This window comes from Oryzias latipes, chromosome 1, assembly GCF_053564925.1.
Source record: "Oryzias latipes strain Hd-rR chromosome 1, Olatipes_Hd-rR_3.1".
Classification (NCBI taxonomy): Eukaryota; Metazoa; Chordata; class Actinopteri; order Beloniformes; family Adrianichthyidae; genus Oryzias; species Oryzias latipes.
Genome location: NC_136237.1, coordinates 23,339,474 through 23,354,293, shown reverse-complemented (window position 1 = coordinate 23,354,293; position 14,820 = coordinate 23,339,474). Strand labels below are relative to the sequence as shown.

General features: G+C 40.1%; 1 protein-coding gene across 7 annotated transcripts in view; it reads right to left on the bottom strand.

Moving 5' to 3' along the window:
• LOC144981234 (type II inositol 3,4-bisphosphate 4-phosphatase-like) overlaps positions 1–14,820 on the bottom strand; it is a 172,038-nt gene that overhangs the window by 100,402 nt on the left and 56,816 nt on the right. For 5 of the 7 annotated variants that reach the window (XM_078951946.1, XM_078951951.1, XM_078951942.1 and 2 more), the window contains one exon: positions 16–95. In XM_078951946.1, the coding sequence (XP_078808072.1) occupies positions 16–95 (80 nt within the window). Of the gene's footprint in view, positions 1–15; positions 96–3,676; positions 4,087–8,105; positions 8,268–14,820 lie in introns of those variants that run through there. The other 2 variants (XM_078951965.1, XM_078951962.1) reach the window with 2 other exon arrangements.

Here is a 14,820-nt window from a genome sequence, read left to right as displayed (position 1 = left end):
CGGATAAGCTCTTACCTGAGATTTAAGGTCAGTTGTTCATCTTTAGTTCTCAGCAGATCTCCAACTGAAAATGTGGCACTACCCAGCAAGCTGCCCTGTAAGGAGAGGAAGATGCAATGAAAACCATGCTTCAGAATACTGAAAAAGTTAGAAACAAAGCTGTGAAAGGAACTGTTCTCATTCCACGCATTGTGTGCAGATTTTGAAGAAATGTAAAAAGTAAAGTATCAATTGGATTATTTGAAAAAAACATTGAACTGTAAAATTCAGAGCTGTCCAAAACATGTATTCATCCTGATGTGTGACAGTCTCTACTTTCTTGCGTCTCTGACAACATGTGCTTCCTGCAGGCACGATATGAACAAGCGGCGTCAGCGCACGAGAACTAGGTCATGGGGAGAGAAGTAAGGGACAAGGCCATCAATAAAGCAATGAGGTGATCTACATTTGTGGGAAACCAACACTCCCATTCTCTCAAGGGTAAGCCCAGAATCATGCACATGAAAGCATTGCACCTGCAAGAAACACTGCTGATGGCCTCCAGTGCCTTAAGGGCTTGTAATCATGCCAAGGACATGGAGTGCAACAAACAATGCTGTAAAGCCGCATTGGTGGATTTCATCAAAATACGACTCAAATTGATTCTGAAGAACATAGAAGTTCAAGTCTTTCATCTACCGAAATGAGATGCTTTTCATCAGCCTTCCTAACCTGCTGCATCAAATGCCACAATGAAGATACAGAATAAAACTATTTCCCCTTTATAGCTATCTGTGTCAGGTTTCACGACTGTCAAAGTCTTTTTCTGCTTCTCTAGATGAAAACAGAACAATGTATTTATTTTGTCCACTGAATACAAATGGGCTTTAGGTGTTATGCAGGACCACCACAAGATTGTTTTTTTTTTATTTTAGAAAGAGGCAACACACAGCTCATAACCTATGATTCATTGCATAATGTTTAGATTGCACAGAAAGACTTGCAATCTGAAGATGCTGATTATTTTTTTTTAACTCAAACAATCATATATGACTCCAAACATATCTCAAAAAAGAAAAAAGACGTGGCACAGTAACCCCAAAAAAAACCAGCAGAGATAACGTTAAAAACTAAATCAAACAATTCAAAAACATTAATTATTTCATGTTTATCAATCAAAAATAAGATTTTAATTTAACAGTACTGGTTCTAACCACATTAAAAAAAAAGTTCTTAATTACATTTATTTTGTAGAAGTGCAAAGCTTAATCAACTTCATCGATGATTCAACCAGATTTACTGTATCTATCTGAGGCTAGTTGTGAATTGAATTGACCTAAACCATTATAAAATTGTTTCAAAATGAAATAAATCGATTATAATTTATCTTGAAAAATATCGATTGTATTGAGACACAGTAGGTTTATTTAAAATACATGTAATGTAAACGCAACCAAGTATCATCACACGGACAACACACACATGTGATGACAACAAAAAATGATCAACCATCATTCCAGTCCAATGTGTGGAAACAGCTTGAATTTAGCAAAGATCTGTGACCATACAGTGAAGTAGAATGTTCTAATAATGATCTGTTATTATTTTGATGTTTAAAAACAGCAGTGAGCTGAACTTTAGGAAACTAAAATGTGAATGGGCTTATGGTCATTACCTCTTGTTTACTTGTTTCGTACACATATTAATTAACACTTGATTATCCTGCATGAAATACAAGGAATGAATCAACTTTAAATTGTATCAGCATCTACAAATATGATATGAATCAAATTGTTAAAAATTTTCCATTACACCCCTTTTATTTTGTTAAAGACTTTCAGTATATGTCCTAGCGTGTGTGCATCTCTTGGGGTTCCTTTATGACACAGCAGTCATATGAAAAGTGTCACATGAGCAACAAAGTTCCTAAAATGGAAAAATAGTTCTTTGACAGCTGGCCCTAAAGAAAGATCACCCTTCATGCCAAAAGGAAGCATTTCTTTTCAATCTGTCATCACATATATTCATATACTCTGTAGAATGTGTAATACTGTTTATTAAAACCTTCAGCACAGCAGCAGCTGCAGTCCTCACAAGGGGAGAGTCACTGACTGGGAGTAGTATTTCCCCTCATTTACCTCTGTTTAATTATTTCATCATTGGGCTACACTTTCCCATGTCGCCTCCGCCCTCTACCAAATGCTGCACTGCCCCCTCACATCACCTCTTTTAGATCTCGCTGCAGTCTCCTGTATCAGATTAAAAAAAGGGCAACCAGTATGTTGCCCTTTTTCGAAGAAATGTCTTCATCTGCCTCGTCCTGCTCACAAACGCCTTGAAGACAGAGGCAAAATGTTACGACAAAACGTTCTGTCCTGCATAAATCAAGATGAAAACCACAGAAAAAGGATGCAGACCATAACATGTGGTGCATGACCAGCAACAATCCTTCAACCTGTCCTCAAAGGTTTCAAAAGCTAAAATTTTCTAAAGCACACAAACCCTACATTAAGTTACAAGTTCTTGCAGCAGAAAGAAATGTCCTCATGAATTAAACAGGGGGTGAATGCCCAGCAGGCGCCGCTTAATATGCACAACGTCAGATTCTTCAGAGCTGACGTATGACAGCCAGTTTGTCCTGATAACCCACAGCAGAAGGCTCAGAGGCCATTACAGTCCGTGAAGGAGCATTATGCCGCTTTGTAGCCATTACTTTAAAGCAAGGACAGAAAGTCTGGTAAATGGTCTCAGAAATCCATTTCTTAGCATCTTTTTATGGACCCTCACGATGAAGGCTTTAAAAGTAATGAAGCTCTAGAGACCACGCTCTTGTGTGGGATCAAAGTAGCAATACTAGAGAAAATGAGGGAAAGATGGTGGCAAGAGGAGGAGAAGGAGCGGGAAAAGAAGACAAATGATGCTCTTCCAGGATCACGAAGGATTCATTATGATGGTCTCCCTCTGTTCCGATCTTAAACTTACTTCCTCTTTTTTAATCACTCCGTCTTTACAACTCTTTTCTTGACTTCTTCAATAAGTGGTGTTGCGCACGAGCCACAAAACAAACTTTTGATCTCAATTCCTTTTTTCCCTGGATTTTCCAAAGTAAAAGTTTTGACTAATGTGTTCCCAGACGAGCTTTGAAAAGCACACACAAGAGATCAAAAGTACATAAAAATGACAATAATGAAGGAGCATGCAGAGTTAAAAGGCAGCGGAGTCAAAGTTGTCTTCTATGAACTATGGAGATCTGAGGTGTCTGCTCATCTTTTGGCAGAGGTAAATGGACCAACTCAGCCTGTAGAGCTATTGATTTTCTCCAGCCAGAGGTGACTGAGTGACACACACTGACACTCTCTCAATCATTCCCTTTCTTCTTATCTGTCACCTGAATGGGAGGACCTTCAGTCAGCGTTTCACTTTATAGAAACAGCCACTGTGGCATCTTGTGTATAATCAACTGCTATGTTCCTCACAGATCTTTACCGCAGAGGTCAGTCATGTCTACATGATTGCACTTCCCGCTCCCCGCAAACATGGCTCTACAAATTGGCCTAATTAAGTCATCAAAGATGTCATGTCGTGCAGCCAGGAACAAATTATGCCCATAATGAGAAGAACATTAGAAACGGTGTCATGGACACAAAATGTGCGCATCTTGTTGCACACACACAAACACACGAAGAAGTCCACTTACAGTTATGTCTCAGGATCCGAGTGTTTGAAGCCAGCAAAACAGCAAGGCAGCAGCAGCAGAGTTGAGGAGAGACTGGCAGAAAATAAGAGCGAGGCTAAAACGCATAAAACAGAGAGGATAAGAAGTGATGTTATGTCTTCCAAGGTCCTCTCAATGAGCTCCAGGACGGTCCATTCACATCCCTTCCCTCAGTCTCCAGTTCACGGTTCTCTATATGCATGTCTAATTTGCTCTGTAAGGAGCAGCGTGCACACTGGCTGATTCATGCAACGCAAGTGCACAAGTACACAGACGCACGCCTAGAAATGTACACACTGCAGCCCTTAGCTTTGGCTGGAAAGTGGTTGGGGTGAGCTGCTGCTGCTGCTACTGCTGCTGCTGTTGTTGCTGTGGCTGACGTGACGACAAGCGAGAAAGAGAGGAGGAAGAGGAGGGAGTCACAAGTGAGGAGGAAGGAAGCAGACAAATGCAGGGAGGCGGGGAGGGGTTGTGGGGGGCACAACATAGAAAAGGAACAGGCAGAAAAGGAAGGAAGACAGACAATTAATGCGTACAGAACCAAGATAGCAACAAAGAGAAGAGGAGTGAGGGAAATAAGCATGCAAAGATGTGTCTGCAGCCTGTGACTCAGACAGCTGACAGGAAAAGAAACTCTTCATATGGTCACTTGAGTTAACAAGAAATTCGACCACACGCTGCAAAACTGCGTATGTAGGCGTGTGTACACAGATAAATACTTCAAAAGAGGCAATAGCCCACTTGAGGATCACACAAGCTGCTTCGTGAGACACCTGCCCTTCAAATGCAATTGAAATTAAATATTCACAGATGCACGCAGCTGTTACAGGGAGCCGGTAAAGCAAGCAAACAGGCGCAGAAAAAAATCTAACGGGCACAGAAACATGGCAAGCCTTCACAAAAACACCATCGACACACAGCTGAGCTTTCTAAACCATGGATTAAACAGGGTTTCATTTACTTGTGCTGCCACATAGGGGTGAGCATTTCTGGCAGAACAAAAGATCTGTGTCACCCCGGCCCTTATCACCCTGTGCAGTCACACAACACAGCACAAAGGGAAAGACCTGCCTCAGCTCACATGCATTCTGTCGCCACGACACTTAACATGTGGAAGCTCACAGATCAAATTAAGCAGTTCTGGAGTGACAGTAGTGACAAGTTAGTATTCCTTAATAAAAGAGGTTACATTAGAAAGAAAGGACTTGTGGCTTTATTAGGGTGATTGATGATCTGGGTGCCAAGTGGCAGTCATGAGCTCACCACTGCCAAAAAAAAATTGGCGAAGATCTCTTCCCACTGTGCAGAGGAATCCATGTAGTCTATGATGTTGCCAGTTCCATGTGCAATTTTTAAGTAGCTGCTCCATTTTGTGTGTTTTGACGATTACCGATGTGTTTTGTCCCCCTTTTTCTCCGTCCTCCCCTGCCAACACCCTGAATTTGAGCTTACAGTAAGAATTAGTATCCGTCTCGAGGAGGACAGATGTTTTGCATGCACGAAGAATCCCAGATCAAAGCTCCTTCAAAGTTTGAAACAAGAACACTGGTTTGAGGCAGATTTAATACTTTGAAGTGGAAGATTTTTTGACATATTTTGGAAAATCAAAATTTCAAGTTCCTGAAAAGAGCACAGAGACCAGGGGGGATTGGTCTCACATTCAACACGGAGAGCACAAACTGCTTAGTGCAGTGAGAGTGTGAGAGGCTTCTGGCTGTCAGATGAAAAGAACGAAGACAGCGCTCTTTTATTGCCACTTAAAGCATCGTTTAAGCAGCCCTCCTAGCAAAACACATTTACCGCTCCATGTTCAGTTCACGTCTTTCATTGACCCCACATGAATCTCTCAGCAGCGGCTTGGCTAGTCTATGTAAACCTGAAAGAACAAATGTTGCTGGTAACTGAAGCAACAAGGATTGTCAGATAACCACTCACCCTAAACAAGAGTAAAGGCTGTACATTTCCCAGGTGAACTGATGCTCTCGGTCTTGAATGGCTGTCCATGACATTCTCTTTGATTTCATTTCATGGTTCTTTACTTTGACATCAATCACCTTTTGATAGTAGAAAAAAATTACTCCAGATAAACCAAAGATCAGTGGCCTTTCACTCTACAAATTAATGTCTTTGTTGTCCAACCTATAAAGAACCATCTGCAGAGCTGTCTTCGTTGAGACAGTCTCATGCTTGGAAACACGCATTCAAGCAGCCACTTCCAATGAATAGTCTATATAAACATGCGTGTATGTGTGTTCCGACCTTCCGTTTTAAAACTCAAATCACTAGCCAAGTTTTTAAGTTTGTTTTTGGACTCCACAAAAATGGGCAGCCATTGAACGTTCATTGAAATTTAAACCAGTTGAACTTTGACCAATAAAGGACTTAGATTTGGTAATGATGTGTGGGTATGGGTAGCATCTTTTTTAATTCACAGAATTGCCAACTGGTTGAAAATTAATCATGGAGAATTAATTATTCATTGCAGTTTGTGCCCGGCTGGAATTATACGACACCAAGTCTTTTGTATATTGGAATAGAGCTATGAAAGACAAAAGGCTGGAGCAAGATTTGCTTGATTTTCACTGCTTCAATATTTTGTACCAAGCCTTTTCTAACTATGAGTACATGAGCTAGTATCAGGTAGCAAGCAACAGACCAGTGTGCACACAATATACTAAAAGTGCGTCCAAAATCTCACGTTCAGCGCATACTTGAACACATGCCCGGTGTGAACATAGCTTTACAGCATTTCCTGCTTTAACCATTACCCTAATCCTAAATAGCGCCTGGCCTTTACACTAAATTCTAATGTCCACTTCTAGTTTGGTTTTATTCCCTTGGCAGCAATTGAAAATACTTTTGCCCCGCAATCCAACAGGTGTGTCCACTGGATACATCCTCTCATAACATTTGTACATGAACCATCATTAGACAATTTAAATCTTATAAAAAATGTTTTAAATTGGGTTCGATGATGATTTGCTGTTAGCTCTGGGTCACACTGGGTCAAGGTAAATTTGCACGCGCATGCAATGTGAATTGCAGCACTCCTACAACAAACAACAAACCACAGACGACCAGCTAGAAGTGTACACAAGCGAAATGGATTTCAGAAAAAAGCATGAAAAGGAAGACAAAAGCAAAGGGCAAAGCAGGGGCCTGTCAAGACAACTTTGAGAAATTTTGAGTGGCAGCAGATAAGACAAGAGGGACAACAGGCAGGCTGCAGGCTGAATGTAAGCTTAAAAATTCAAAACATTCTGATAGGCACAGAGTATTCTGCACTGGCCTCATTCTTGCCTTGTTTTTGCTTTTGCAAAGACTTGATGTTCTGCAGAACTACACCGCATTGATGGAAATGATGTTCATGAAATGATGTTCATCTGTAAGTGTGAAAAGTCTTAGAAACTACTATCCAGATCCCAACACACTCAATTTAATCACATATTCTGTTTTTTAAAGTATGAATCTACACCAACCCTAACCCTACATTATCAATACATGAACAGTGTCAGCAGTCAGGTTTGTGGGTGGGTGTGTAGGGCTAAGGGGAGGGTGATAAGGCGTTTGAGTAACACTTAGTTTAATAATGCTGATTTGAACTTAGTATTTTTATATGAATTTATTCATGGTAATTTGATGCTTTTCTGCTTCAGGCCTAAATCCATTTTTTAATCAATGTCACATCGTCTTCAACTTCTTGAAGAGTTTTTAACTTTTGACAGCTAAACAACAAGTGTCAAATGTGTCAAAAAGCAAAGCTCAACACTGAGTCAGCATGAAACTGAGAAAAGAGCAGGAATTGCCTTCAAAGTTTGGGTCTTTAGAAAACAAAACTAAAATATTTTTCTACCATAGATACATTTAAATCATCTCATCAACAAAGTATGCAATAAAAAAAATATATAACCAACAACAACAAAAAAGATATCAAAGAAATACCTGGTTATGCTGAAACAGGAGGAACAAAGACATTTTCCAGAATTTAACTGAAACATAATCATAATGTGATGCAAAGATCAATACTTTCCGATTTTATTCTAATTGTTTAATGTAAAACACATTTTTTACCGAAGTCTCAATGGATATTTTTCTACTCGATAAGTTCAGTAGCTTGTAAATCCGATTTTATATGAATTTTAGACCTTTTTAAACCAAATTAGAGTTTTATAATTTACGCAAACTAAAAAAGATGTTCTAAGAGTCTGAAAGTATGCAGACGTCTTAAAGAACAGTCACAACATTTTACTTGTTTATGTGTTTGCTGTTTTTGTGTGTTTTAATACACACATACACACAAACACAAAATTCATTACTCATTAGAAACAAAATCCACTTTCTAAAAATAATTTTCCAATTGAACACTACAAACAAAGGCTTTACTATTCAATTCAAAAAGTAAAGGACTCACTGAAAGAGAAACTGGCTTTTTCCACGGGGGGAGGTCTTTTAACAGCTCTGTCACATGCAGTTACTGAGAAAGATCCACTGAGTCATGGACGATGAACGCTGTGCAGTATCAGCCACGTTAATATCGCCTTCTCTCCCCAAACGGTGCGCGTTTTTCAAAGACCTGCGTTTCTGTGCCCCAGCTGAGGCAAAGAATAGCCACAAAACAGCAGTCAAACGTACGCATTTTTCAGCTTGTCAATGCTTGCCCAAACAAGAATGCCTTTCTACCTCTCCATTTGTGCCTCACAACTTGCACCCTCTATTGCTGCCCTTGTGTACTTCATCGCTTTATGTGGTCTCCGCTGCCCTGCCAGGTAGAAGCAGATCAAGGCTTTTTGCCTGTAAGTGAGAGGGCTAAAAATGATTCAAAAACTGATAAAAATGTACCTAAGTACCATTAAATGGAAATCCAGATTGCCATCAAGTTGCAGCCAGCCTCTGGTACGGTTTCCCCACATCCTTGCTTTGCTCCATAAATTTTAATAGCAAAGCCCGTGCCAGACTCTGTGATAAAAATCAAGGCTTCCTCCACTGAGTCACTAAGCTTGATTTGATGGCAGGTCCAAAGATTTCACTGCTCTGAAAGTAAATCTATCTGTGAAGCCACTTAAATGTTTTTCCTTTTTCTAACAGACGTGATGGATACATGCGATCATAAACTTTGCACTTGCAAAGCTTGTCTTTCAGCTGCTCACTACTATCATGTCGAGTTAATGCAGAATGTGGTTGTGGTTCCCCCCCCCCCCCCCCCTCTTCTGACAAGGTCCATGAGCGCAGCAAAAGACAGATGATTCAGATAGAGTGGATGAAGATCTATTTTTATCAGTCTAAAAAAGCAAAGCCAACATCTTGCATGTTGGGTTCCTCTGGTCATTGCATTATTGCAGCACTTTAGTTGTCTGCCATCATTTGCTCAGCACCTGTAATTATGTGTCATTGAACAATAGACAGGGTTTTTGTTTCCCAATTTCCTTTCTCGTGTATACCTGAGGACAAAAGTATAGGAATATGCAGATTACACCCCTTTCCCTCTTATGTCACATCAATGAGCTGTTAACTCACCTCAAGGCTACAGCATTCTGGCTCTCATGCTTTCTTTCACACACACTTGCTTGCGCACAATAATGGTGCTATAATATGCTAGCTCATGCCTGAAGTGGCTGATCGCTCTCTTCTTTAGAGAGCGGGGCTATAGGGGTTGTAAAAGTAAACAGCTCGGATCAAACCAACTCTTAGCTCTCTTTGAAGAGACGGAGACAATTACAGAGATCAGTGGTGCAGCCCAGAGGTGGTTAACAGCCAAGTCAGGCAGGAAGACAGACAATGATGCCCCAGAAGATCTAGAGCCTGATCCTCAGTGACTTCAGTCAAATCAAGCGTTCTCAGCATCCCCGCCTAACATACGTGCAGGAACACTACAGTATACGAGCTCTGACCTCAGGCTACAAGACACGCTTGGCAATTATTGCTCAGTGAGCAGGACTCAAACATAAACAGTATGCATTTCACTGAAACACACACACACAATAAAATCATAAGTTGGAGCAGATGGGAGTTTTGTGTGGGTGAACAGTTCTTGCAAGATTTTCCTAACAGACTGGCACTGCTTTTATAATCCGCTCATATTCACTGACGATATGCATTGTTAGTATAAGAAGATAATAGGAGGCTCATGAGCGCTCCAGGCTTCTGTGGCTGTGAATGCTTCTGTGTTTGATATTTTAGCACCACACTGAAAGTTGAATGGCTTTTGTGGTGCTTCCTCATCACTGTTGTCTTCTCCTAAATGTCTGGTTATTGTATTTCACAAACGAGCCAACGTTCCCTCACAATGTCTTTGTGTGTTTCCACTTTCATTTCCACACATTTCTGTTTTCAGAATTAGTTTGTTTTGTTGCATTTCAAAAGATGCTGAGTTTTTTTGTCATGTTCCTTGACAATTTAAATTTTCTTTGTTACATTTTTTTCTTAGATAAATTAATTTTTTTAAGGTGGATTTTCCTTAGTCCTCTTGCAGCATTTAGCCCAACATTTTGACTTGCGCATCATCCCTAAAAGATTCTGAAAATAGCTTTGTAGGCCCTTCATTTCCTGTGAAAAGATAAGACCTAATTTTAGATTACTTGCACCACCCCTTAAAAATATGATGCTGGAGAAGAGTGCATGAGGGATAATTATGACCTAGTAGTTTGGTTTGACAGCATACCAAAGTCATATAAGATGCCTAATTGACATGTTTGCCAGTTAAAACGAAGCAAAGGCAAACAAAAGAGACTCTTGCTGTAAACGTTCTGTCTATTTGAAAATAGAATGTGTCCTTGGTGGCTCTGCGACAGCACATCTGTAGACACAGAAAGTCCCTTTTTCGTTTTGTGAAGAACGGCGATAAGATCAAAACAAAAATATTTGTATATCCAGGGGAAATGTACGTTTGCAGAGGTTTAAAAGCGTCAGCGGATTTCCGATGATGTTATTCTATCTGCACAATCGGAAAAAAATAATGACAAAATTTGTTTCGCTTCATGTTCTCAGTCGTCTGGGGGTAAGCTTCGTCGGAGCAAAGCAAAATGTCATACTTTCCATCAAAAACACTTAAAATGGAGAGAGCGAGATGTGTTTACATGTGTTCATTTAACAGGAGTGTGGTTCTTAATTGTACCAATCCTGCGTGACTGTACTGAAGAAACACGCATCCTCTTGAAGGTTTACTTGCACATCATGGAAGACTCCGGCTGGCAAGCTCATCAGTGGCTCAGTTAGCCATGGAAAATAGCAGCTTTTACACAAACACACATGGCCAACACGCATCAGCATTTTCCACCAATGTTCTCTCTCAAAGGAATCCATTACACTGCATAAACCCACAGGAAACTAGTCAGTGGGGGATTTTCTCAAGCACTTTTCTCTTCCCTTCCCTCTCCCTAAAGAGAAAAAAAACATAACTTTCACTAAGCTACTTTTCCTTCAAAATATAAAAAAGCTGTTACAGTCAGCCAAGCGTCTAATTCATTTGTGACCCAGTAATTTACTTACCTGATAATATGGTTTTGCAGGTGGTATTAAAAATTACCAATACAATGTGTAAACAGGTGAGAGAAGGGGTTACAGCAGGTATGAGCTGCCTTGATTGGCGAGGAGGACGTTTGATTAAATTCTCAAACTGATAACGCATTATGAAATCGATGCAGACAGCCCCCATCTTGAGAAGATTGGAGTGGGATTAAACAGCAAACGGTTCAAGAGAGGTTACGACAAAACAGAGGTTTCCTGGAAAGGTGGACTTCAGTATGAATTGGTTATTCTCTGCTATTTGTATGCCAGCTGCATGTAAAATTACATGGGCTATGAGTTGCATTCTTATAGCATCGTGTTATGTTTCTACAAGTCTTGAAAAAAGTTGAATGTTTAAGACTATTATTAAATGACACTTTAGTGAATAAAATTGTATGCACTGTTGGTTTCCATTATATACCGTATTTTCCGGACTATAAGTCGCACTGGAGTATAAGTCGCACCAGCCCAAAAATGCATTATAAAGTAGAAAAAAAACACAGATAAGTCGCACTGGACTATAAGTCGCATTTTGACGTGAAATTTATTTGACAAAATCTGAGACCGAGAACTAATAACTTTCACAACCTCATATGACACAATCATAGCAGACTGTTTATCTCATAATTTCACAGTAATTCTTTCTCAAACTTATTTATTTATTCTATTCATGAAGCATCATTGGCCAACTAATACTCTGTTTTCATCCTGTATTTGTAGAAATAGTTGTCATTTTTATTGCATTTCTGAATCTATGAAATCATTGGAAAATAGAATATTATGTTGTTAGCCTTCAAGATCTTACTGTAAAAAAAGGTTTGCTGATTCTCTGAGTCACTTAACATACTCTTAACACTTAACATACCTCATACATCAAATTGACCCAGGAACATCATCTCTGTTCCTCACAAATGAACATAACAGGAGGGTTAACAATGTATTTATTTCAATTTATTTCTAATATAAGTCGCTACGGAGTATAAGTCGCACCCCTTGCTAAACTATGAAAAAAGGGCGACTTATAGTCCGGAAAATACGGTAAATACAAAACTGGAGGGAACGGTAAGATTTAAATTTTTAATTTTTGTATAATGATGGCCAGACAAGCAACATGTTATAGTAGCTTGTAAATTTTATTAAAAGCTAAGCTCACCTTCTCTCCTTTTTTTCTGCCTTCTTGACTGTCTAGAGATGCTTTTATTAATTGTCTTAAATCTTACTCTTTCTCTGTAGGGTTGGCATTTTGTGCCTCTGTAGGCTTTCCTCCAGTTTTCGTCTAAAGACCAAAATCACGCAGGTCATGAAAGCTTGAATCTGCATCTAAATCCAATGTTGGGTTAAGTTTTAGGCTTCAAATTTGCATCAATATGCATCAAATTTGCATCAGTTGGGTCTCTTTCAATGCGCATCAAATTCATGCTGAATGCTTGTTCAAAAATGTGTTGATAAACTTAACGTTCCAGACACGTGTGGGAAGAGCTACCGCCTAAAGTTTTCAGCCTGATCGCTACATGGAAGCATTGTCTGTATATGTATTTTACAATACATGGAAGACAGAAGATGTTGAGATATCAAGTTTATTTATTTTGGAGAACTCTACAAAAGCATCAGGAATCACTTGTCCATGTCTGAGTTCAGGAGATCATTCAGTCATGTTTTAAGGCGAGGTTTACTATCTACTACAGAAGCTGCATCGCAAAGACAGCAGCTTTTAGCAGTACAGTGTTCCCCTGCTTATTCGTGTTTAGATACTCGCAGTTTCACAGATTCACTGATTTTTTTTCAGTCACGTGACTCCGGTTCATCACAAAAACTCAGACACAACTCAAAACGCTTTTATAAGACATTTGCGTCCGAAGGAGCTGTTGCAGGAGGGGAGCGGAGATGAAGAGCACGTCGGCCCGTTGGCTTTCTTGCCGGCTACTAAAAAATATTTCTCAGTGATTTTCAGCAGTTCCTGAATCGCTACCTACCAGTTCAGTTTGTGCCCCTACATAATAAAATGGCATCAGCGGACTCAGAAACGGATGGAAAATATCCTGAAATGCAGAGGAAGATAATTGAGGAGAATGATTACCGGTATCATCCGGATCATTTAATGATGGATGAAACTGGCCTCTTCTGGAAGAAGATGACCTATCGCACTTAACTGATGAAGGGCCCAAAACCCACTGTTGCCAGCCCAATACGTTGAGCTCCATACTCAAGCACGCCACAGGACCCCTGATTACGTCTGTAAATTGACTTAACACTGAAACTGGACACCTGTGATGCACAAATCGCATTCGGTGTGAACGCAGCTTTAGAGTTCGTGACTGTGTTATTTGTTGAAATGCTGCTCTGGTTTGGACTGGTGATCAGTCCAGAATGTTCCTGATCTCAGATGAACCTGATCAGGAAGAAGTTAGGGTACATTCTGTGATTTGTAGCTTTGCAAAAGTTGAAGACATTCCATCCCACTGAGATGCCAAGAATACAGTCTTTACTTTTCAATAGTGTTTTGGATTTGTGAAGTTTCATGGATGGTTCTCTTGCTTCATGACAGCTGCTTCAGCAGACCCCTATAATTCTGAGCAGGTGTAGGAACTGAGTGTATTTTTGTTTTTCTGTCTTTCTGTCTCCCTGACAGTTTTCCAGTGTTTGTCGTCTGTTTGTCTTGAGGCACAGTTTCAAAGAACAGGCATGACGATTGCACATGCTGGCTGCACACCTGAGCTCCATTCTTAATCAGCTGTGAATGCACTTAACCACTGCTTCATTGTATCCATTTCTCTCAGATCATCACTTTGCATGTGTGAAATCACGCTCCAGCTTTTTCCCCAGCATTCCCTTTGAGTGTTTAAGGGCCTCAGTGACTTCCCCTATTGTGCCACTGGTCCTGCTGTGCACCCAGAAGACATGGCTCTCCATTAGGATCTGACCTTGGCTGCTTTTCTCATTACATTGTTTTCTGGCTTTGTTGTGTTTTAGTTTTTAGCTTACTGTGTAAGTAAAATCCATTTCTGTCCACCTGAAATCAATGAACATTTTTTCTAGTCATGACAATGGATAAAAATGGATACTAATGGCTACCTTTATACATTCATTCAACTTCTATTCCGTTTATTCTCTTTTGGGGTCACAGGGCTGCCGGAGCCTATCCCGGTCACTTGCAGGCGAAGGCAGGGGACAGCTCGTCAGTCTGTCACAGGCTCACAATCACACACCCATGCACTCTCATATTCACACCTAGGGACAATTTAGGGTGACCAATTAATCTAAGTATGTTTTTGGATGGTGGGAGGAAGCCAGATTCCCAGGAGAAAACCCCTCCACGCATAGGTAGAACATCCAAAGGTTCCCCATTGGTGTTCTGTGTCAGGTCCCCCAGCCGGGACTTGCTGTTAGGCAAGAGCGCTAACCACTGTGCCACCGTGCAGCACATGTTTTTCATGAAGTTTTTGGTACAAAACGAATCCTTCTCTTAAAGTGTGGCATGAGGCAATGATATTATATACAAAAAAATGCAGGAATAAATTAAAAAACATGTTAAAAAGTAAAAAAAATATTGTTGTTTTTGTTTAAACAAAGAGCATTGAAGTGACTACAAGAAATGTGACCTTTTTTTTTTTACTTTATCACTT